General features: G+C 44.7%; 1 protein-coding gene across 1 annotated transcript; it reads right to left on the bottom strand.

Moving 5' to 3' along the window:
- Positions 1-1955: 1955 nt before the first annotated feature.
- On the bottom strand, positions 1956-7579 carry LOC124695398 (kinesin-like protein KIN-14F). The gene is made up of 19 exons (XM_047228252.1): positions 7459-7579; positions 7153-7340; positions 6933-7061; positions 6506-6751; positions 6320-6391; positions 6137-6205; positions 5906-6001; positions 5666-5776; positions 5405-5486; positions 5223-5318; positions 4934-5107; positions 4746-4852; positions 4429-4607; positions 4153-4314; positions 3808-4061; positions 3553-3716; positions 3286-3468; positions 2647-3095; positions 1956-2368 (listed from the first exon to the last, which is right to left on the bottom strand). Exons 1-19 carry the CDS (start codon positions 7577-7579, stop codon positions 2233-2235), a joined length of 3018 nt encoding a protein of 1005 aa, XP_047084208.1. The 3' UTR covers positions 1956-2232.
- Between the last annotated feature and the right edge of the window lie 690 nt (positions 7580-8269).

Below are 8269 nucleotides of genomic sequence, written 5' to 3' on the forward strand. Positions count from 1 at the left end.
CATCGCCGGCCACTGTTATGGTCCCATGGACCCCGTCTCCAACATCATCGTCACCGCCATATGGTACGACATGAAGTTCCCGCCTCCGCCGCTGCGCTCAGGTGGCCCGAGTCTAGAGCACGACATGCTTGACACTCTCTCTATCCTCCGTACAGAGTGTTGCTCCTTTGTGGGCCTTGTAGCCCTCTTCTGTGACACCATTAGCGACCAATCGTTCCATCTCACTCTGAAGTCGCTCTGCCATATGAAGTGTGACCTGTCTACCGAGGTACAGCGACACTTACAGTCGATGCAATCGGATGGAAGCTCGCCCAACCCATTTGCTGCCGCCACAGCTGCTGCCCAACACCCTCAAAGCTCTGCCCTTGCGGAATTCCTTGTATCCCTGTCACCCATGAAACTGCGGCGCCTGCACTCCTTGACGAGCCCTGACAGCACGCTCTCTGACGATTCTTTCCGACAGATATTTGACATTATAGGGGGGCCTGCATCTGCGATGCCGGAAGTGTTCCCACTCCGCGATAACGCCTTGAGCATGCTCTCAAAGAAGAGGTCAGACCACGCGGGCCTGCGGAGATTTATCCGCGAGCAGATTACACACTTGCTGCAGAAGTACGCATATCACCATCCTATGGAACCCAAGTATGAACTGGTGTGCATATGCGGTGTAGAGGTTATTGGACATAGACAGAGTAGTTACCATGTCAATTTCATGGCTGCTGCTGCTGGATCAAGATCCGAGAACACTCTCTTTTTTGCTGACCTTTCGGTGTCATTCTGCTGCCCTGTACCCCAACCATGTACAGGCCGTTGTTATTACGGCGAGGTTTCTGCGACCAAGATCGTGTATCCCGATATGATACGCTACTTCTCGTGTGATGTTACTTGTGGTGGAACTGGACAACCTGAAACTCCTCTAGAGACAGACTACATATTCGCTGATCTGGGGAGGGATTTGAAGCTTGTAAAAGCCCTGCAGCGATCAGCAGACGAGCAAGAGGCCGTGTGTAGGGGGTTATATATCAGGGAAGAGTTCCTGCATTGTGAAGATCCTGAGTGGTGGAATGACTACGATGTTCCTGACTGGTACGATGAGTTGATGAGTACTAGTGTGTACTAAGAGGTGCCTACAGAGTATGTGTAATGCCCATCCATGTTCAAGTATGTGTAGAATTTTCATTTTTAGGTTGTATGTGTAGATTTATGTGACTGTAATCTTAACATGACCTGTGTGTATTGGGGATCAAAAGCTGTTTTAAGATTTATGTGAGAAATCTGGGAAGTTGGCCTACAAAAAGAGAAAAATATAGAAGCGTCTTGAGAGAGCATGATATGATGCCATGGGGATGCCAAGCCGACTCTAATAGCGAGTCTCAGGGTAGGTGGTTCTGTTGTAGTGGTGCGTTTTTTTGCGTCTGCAACACCAGCCCCGCTAAAGCAAAACTAAATGAAAACAAGTCAATACTCTATTGTACATTTTGCATTCATCCTTGCTGTACAAGGATAACTTATGCAATACGTACTGATCCGCTTGATTCCTCTCAGAATTCGTGACACAATAAGAAATACCAGCATTGAGAGAATGGTAGCATAAACCAACAAGCATAATTATATGTGGTATATCTGCAACAGGATAAACTGAAATTTAAAGCTTCATGGAGCAACAAGCTTCATGGAAAGCCTTATTTTCCAGGTTGCCCTGCAGTCCAACCGGTGACTTAAAAATTAGAAAGGGGATGGTGTTTGTCACATTTGCTGGAATGAGCAACTGTCAACAGACGTGGCTGAATTTCATTGAGTGGCCCCATGGAAATCATATATGCATTCAAAAGAGTTCCAAACAAAGTAAAAGTGACACTGATTTTATACTTTGAGAGCAAGAACCAAAGCGCATTGCAAGAGCCTCTATGATCAGATTAAAGTAGTACATACAAAGTGAGAAATAAGGAACCAGCTTTTGATGAACACGTTTCCTTTCTTTTCATTATATCATACTATATATTATGGACATGACACAAAGAATTGCCAAAAACTCAACATAGCCTGACAGGCCAATAAAAAAAGGCTAATGGCCTCACTCACCAGCTGCTGAGATCACAACTCACCACACTGACACAATCAATTGGACTTATTGTCACTCATTGTTGTACTTGAGAACAACCTCACAACGCCTTGTGACAAACACTGAGAGAAAACCAAGAAAAAGAATGCACACGATCATTTTAGCAGTCCCTACTTCGTACCAGAGTGTCTACCGTTTGATGAAAGCCTTCTGCTATCGTTAGCACTTAAAGGTTGCCTTCCCGATCTGTTTTGTCCGTTTGAAGCTTTTCTCGATGCTGATGGTATTTGAGAATGAATTGGTGTCCTGATTCAATAAAAGGATAACAAAACAATCAGTATTTAGGAAATATTAGTAAGTCTTATGCAAGGGTCTGCTGTGGTACTTCGTCCCTTGAATTCTAATTATTTTGAAAAACCTTAGAAAACCAAGTGAAACTGAAGAGATAACACACCAATACTTAAAATATGCTGAACTATTTCTATGGTGGCTGGTTATGTGTTTTGTTTCCCGTCGCACTAATCAAATTTATACACAACTTTGTTTGCTGTAATGTAAACTACATAATAATAAAAAAGGTTTACCTTGTGTCCGAGGTATCTCTTATCTTCGTCTGTGGTTTCTTGATCTTTGACCCGTTTTGAATAACCGGAGTATTCATGCTTTGAACATTGAACTGCCATAGTGCATCTGATTCTGAGGAATCACTTGTTGCAACATCAATGTCATCGGAATCATCGGTATTTGTCGAGCAAAAACGAGGTCTTTGCTGCTCATCTCTCAAACCTGAATGGTATCTTTGGTAAAAGAAGTCAGGTAAAGCAGCATTGTCTCCTTGCCAATCACCAAGAGAGTGATTGTTGTTCACCACAACCTTATCTACCCAGTCCCCGCAAACTGTTTCCCTTTCTTCTCCCATCTGAAAATTCAACCTTGAATTGCTATCTGGCCATGAAGGTGAATCATTTGATGGTAATAAATCCTGAAGATCAAAGCTTGGTTTCTTTTGTCTCAATGCAGGATTGGGTCTAGCCTGTACAAAAATCAAACCATGCATGATTGTATAAAATACTGAAGATGTCAACTGAAACAACAGTGTCAGTGAGCGATCAGTACACTAAGATTACTTGCGGATATTTTATTCACTATACAGTGTGGATCATAAAGATTACGTGTAAGATCTAATGTTTCCAACATCATCTATCAGTTCACGGCATTATTACCTCTATGTTTCCAACATCCTCCATTGGTTGCCTGAAGTTAGTTTGGCTAGACAGTAAATCACAACTGCCCTGACGCCTAAAAACAGGAGAAGGCGTCTTCGTGTTTACTACCTCAGAGTGGCGAGTAAAGTTTTGCTCCAATCCTGAATCTTTCATTGATAATGCTGTTTTGAGTCGAGAAATCTGAAAAGGAATAGAGATTGTGAATTTCTCAAACAGGAAAGAACAGTAAGAGAAGATCACAGAGTAGTAGTAGCAGGAACAAACCTGCTCCTTGAGCTCTTTAACTTCTCCGGATTCTTTATTAAGTCGAGCAGCACCAAGCTCAACAGTAGAAACGCGCTCAGCAAACTTCAACGTGCTTATAGTTTCTCCTACAGCATCACTTTCCGGGCTTATATGAACAAACATCAATGTTTTGGCCTGACCTCCTGTTGATAAATAGATACTGGAACATCAGATTATGCAAATTATATTCAGTAGTCAGCACTGATAAACTAAGAATTGAAAGATTCATCTTACCAAGAGAATCTTGGAGGAGTTGTGTCAATTTACTATTCCTGTAAGGTACGTGTGCGTTCTTCTGGGCAAGTGAAGCAATTACATCCCCTAAGGCTGACAATGATTTGTTAATATGCTGTGCTTCTTTTAACCTTTCTCCGATGACCTCTGACTTGTCAACCCGCTCGCTGCCTGCAAGATCAACTAAATGCATGCAGCCGCGGATGATATTGCCAGATGTCAAATCTTTTCCTTGAACATGAACAGTTAAACAACTGCAAGGTTCCAAAAGTACTGCATTATATTCCATTATTAGGTTAAATATTTTGGAGTAATTTAGTTGCACAGAAAATGTTGGTGAGTTACCTGTGAGAACGACTACTCCGGTCGTTTAATGCAGTGGCACCGACAGCACGATTCTTGTGCCCAATATTCATCAGTTCTATTACGTCTATTGTTGATGCCACACGGACAAGGCTTGCGTCCGGAACATTAATGCCATTCTGAGAATTATTCCGAATCTCTAATGTATGTATTTGTTAAAGAAAACTATAGATATGAAACTATGATACTAGTAGAGTATTGTGTGAAATAATATGTAATAAAAGGAAACTGACAGAAATATGACTTCAGTAAGGATATCTTTTGTTGAGACCATCATTAGAGAGGAGATCCCTGACTTGTTCATTGTAAATCTCGATCATTTGCACAGCAATATCATAGACAAAGGTTCCTTTCCTTTTGTCAGCAAGGGTAAATAGATCACCAAGTGCCCGATAGTTTACACCCTGGGTTTGCTCAGTAATGTTCTTGGGCCCACTCTATATAAAAACAACAGAGAAAATGTTAAGATATACACAAGACATAAATTGTCAATACAACTGTAAAGACCTCTTATTTATATAGTTCACACATCTTAGAGAAATAATTGGCAATTTTCTAATGTCCTCGCTCCTCACCATTGTGAATGTCTTGCCTGATCCTGTTTGGCCATATGCAAAGATACAGACATTGTACCCATCAAGAACAGAGCGAATGAGGGGCTGAGTATCTAAGAACACCTCATCTGTACAATGGAAAACACCATGAATTTTCTTCCATATATAATATAGTGAGAATGTTGAGAAACATGGACATGGTAAAATACCTTGAGTTGAAGATGGTCCGAAAACCTTATTGAAGCTAAATGACTTCCGTCCTTCCTTCCCAGATTTGGAAGGAGTAATAATCGTAATATTCCCATCATCAATGCAGCCCACAGTGGATGAACTGACTTGTCCAGGTAAAAAGGGTCGTATCCTACAATATACCCTGATACTACCTAGAAACAAGACAAAAGTACTGATATTTTAAGACATTACATTTTTTTCAATGTACCAAAACTTTCCTTAATTGGGTCCGAAACTGAGTGTGGAAATTCATTATAACAATCATACCTTTAAGATCTTGCACCTGGTTGTACAGTTTTCTGTTTTCTTCAAGAACTTTGTGGTAACCTGAGGCAGCATGTGCTAGGCTAAACAGATGCCTTCCTGAAATAAATTTTGCAAATGGTAATGTGCTAAGTGAAGCTACGTCAAAATAGTTTAGTGAAACACCGAAAATACACTTATAGTACCTAATAAGTTGAGGTCCTCAGAGTACTTCATTTGTATAAACTCCACACCCGCTTTTGTTGTTTGAAGATCAGCCTTAAGTTCCTGGAGACAAGAAACATGAAAAGAAGATTGTAACCACTATCAAGGAAGTATAGCAAGTTTTCCATATGCATCATCGATGCAGAGACCAGGGCCAGGGGTAATGAAAATTGAAAAATTATCTTTGCAAAAGAAATCCCACTGACAATATGTATGGGAGAAAATGAACACTGAAACACTACCTCGACATGCTTTGACTGCTGTTGGACAATCGAATGTTGCTTCAGTGTCACTTCAACTGATGTTCCCTTTTTTGTTTGTTTATGCTTGGAGTAAATATCTGATGTATCCATCTACAGAGGATAAAACAAAAGATAACATTGGTTGAAAGCCAAGATTAGTATCACTGGTAGGAACAGAGTTTAAGGAGTACAGCATTAGAAACATTGCTGAAGCATAAACAGAGGTAGTTTATAGCTTGCCTTTCTCCCACTAAAATTAGGAGTGGACTCGACCAGAACCTTGGATTTCGAGAAGGATTTAGTGCTCTCCGTGGTATTTTTCAGAGCCGCTTTCACCTGTCCCAATGGATTGATTTTGGTTATAATATTGCCAAGTGCAAGCACTACATATTGCCATATGTCCCTATGCAGAAGAGCAAAAGGATTACAGAAACAAAGGGATAAACAATGAGCAAATGACACCAAACATACCAAGTCATTTTGAGTAGTCAAGCGATTCTCGAATTCATCGACGAGTTTGGTCAGCATGGACTCCAAGAGCTGCATACAAGCAACCCCAAGATAGGCAAAGAGAATCCAATTGGCATACATTCCATTGAATTAATAAACCATCTTCTAAGAAAAACAAAATTGGGGGGTGACAGGTTGACCTACCTGCGGAACTTCATCTGGCCTCTTGTCGGAGAGAACCGCGCTGACCAGCATTTTCAGCGGACGTGACCTCGACTGTTTCATCAAGACAATAATGCATCAAGCACTAAGCATTAGGAAAATCAATTCAGTCTCGCAATAAACCAAGACAAAACAAGGTATGGCAGATTAGCAGTGCGTGGGGCTAACCATGTCACCATGATCGAGATGGGCATCGCCACTGAATCCAGCCTCCTCGTAGGGAGGTTGTTCCCCCTCGCTCATCGATTGGCACCTCCGGAACGGCTCCGAGTTCTTCCTCACCAGGGACTTGCCAGAGGCCGAGGGTTTGAGGTTCCCCCCAAATTTCCAGAGCCCGGTGCCCCCGCATTGCTTCCAGTCCCCGTACGACTTCAATGCCAGCACGCAGTTCACCACCCTGGCGCTCTTCCCTCCCTGCGCTCGTCAGAAAGGCGAAAAAAAAGGCGCATGAGGGTCACAGCTCCACGACCACGACCACGAGAGAGTGTGTGTTTAAAGCAAAGATGCCGTCATAGGCGCTTTGCTGGAGCAGCAAGCAAGCGAGCGAGGCCCTGTGGCCGTGGGGACGGGGCGATGGACGCTCCGACAGACGAACCTGCTCCAAATCGGAGGCCTCGAAGCAGGGCAGGCCGATGTCCTGCGCCGCCACGAGGAAGTTGCGCACGTTCTCGAAGTACTGGAACGCCGACAGCGCCGCGCCGTCGACCGAGTCCGCCGTGACCACCTGCGCGTGAGAAGCATGACGTGTCAGCACGGCAGACGCGCGCGGGTGCCGGGGGTGCGGGAGAGAGGGGGAGCGAGCCAAATGATCGAACAGGACGAGTGCGCGGGCTCGCCTTCTGGACGGCGCCCGGGTGGACCCTGTTGAGCGCGCTGCAGAGGATCTGGCCGTTGCGGAGGCCGAGGCGGAACTCCTCCTCCGACGGCTCCTCCGGCAGGTCGCGCCCCGCGACGGCCCCCACCGCGCGGCGCAGCCACCCCGCCGCCTCGTTCCGCCTCGCCGCTGCACCAACCAAGCCGAAGCGAAATTCAGCGCGCGACACGACGTGAGCCAGACGAAGCGGCAACATTAACTTAAAAAAAAACTGGCGACGTCGTGGGAGTGGTGAGCGCGGTCGTACCGGCTTCCCCGGTCCTGCGGGAGGCGAGGTCGCGGTCGCTGAGGCGGCAGCCGTGCTCCCGCAGCACGTCCTCCACCACGGCGGCCGCGGAGAGCGAGAAGAGCGCCGCCGGCTCCGCCATCCGCCTGCTTGGTCGGCCGGTTCTTCTGTTTTGAAATCGGACGGTGGAATTAGGCGGTCGCGGAGCCCATCAACGCTCTGTGGCTTTGTGCGGGTGGTTATAATGGAGGGAGGCTGGGAGGCGGAGAGGTGGGAGCTTTGTGGGCAGCGGCGACGCTGCTGCTTGCCTGCTTTTCTTTCTTTCGGCTCCTCCTCCGGGTTTAAGTTTAACAATTGTGGTTAGTGGAGGAATGGACTCGATTATACTTATATTTTCCTCCTCCTCCCTTTCTCCACCTGGGTCCTCCACATTTCGCTGTCTTCGCCGTTCTGGGGGTTTTGTTTTGAGTAAAGTGCACTCTGCTCTCGAGACCCATGTTGCTTAGCCTCCAACTATTTCTGCTCACTGCTGATCACTGTCATTTCATTTCTAACTGTTTTGGTAGACGGTCACCAACAATTAGCAATCATTATGATTCTTTTCTAATATATATGATACTTGCACTTAGGAGAGCCAGCATATGATTTGACTCCGGGTGAAACATATAAAAGAATGTTTTAAGAATGGGGATCAAGTAAACCAAATTAGTAATCTAAGTCATGGATTTAGTGCTTGGTCTAATTGACATCCCTTATTTTCTTTGTTATTACTACAAATTTTGAAGTTCGGAAGAATTCATAAAACTGCTACTTCTGTTCTAAAATACAAGAG

Source organism: Lolium rigidum, chromosome 3 (genome assembly GCF_022539505.1).
Source record: "Lolium rigidum isolate FL_2022 chromosome 3, APGP_CSIRO_Lrig_0.1, whole genome shotgun sequence".
NCBI classification, from domain to species: Eukaryota; Viridiplantae; Streptophyta; class Magnoliopsida; order Poales; family Poaceae; genus Lolium; species Lolium rigidum.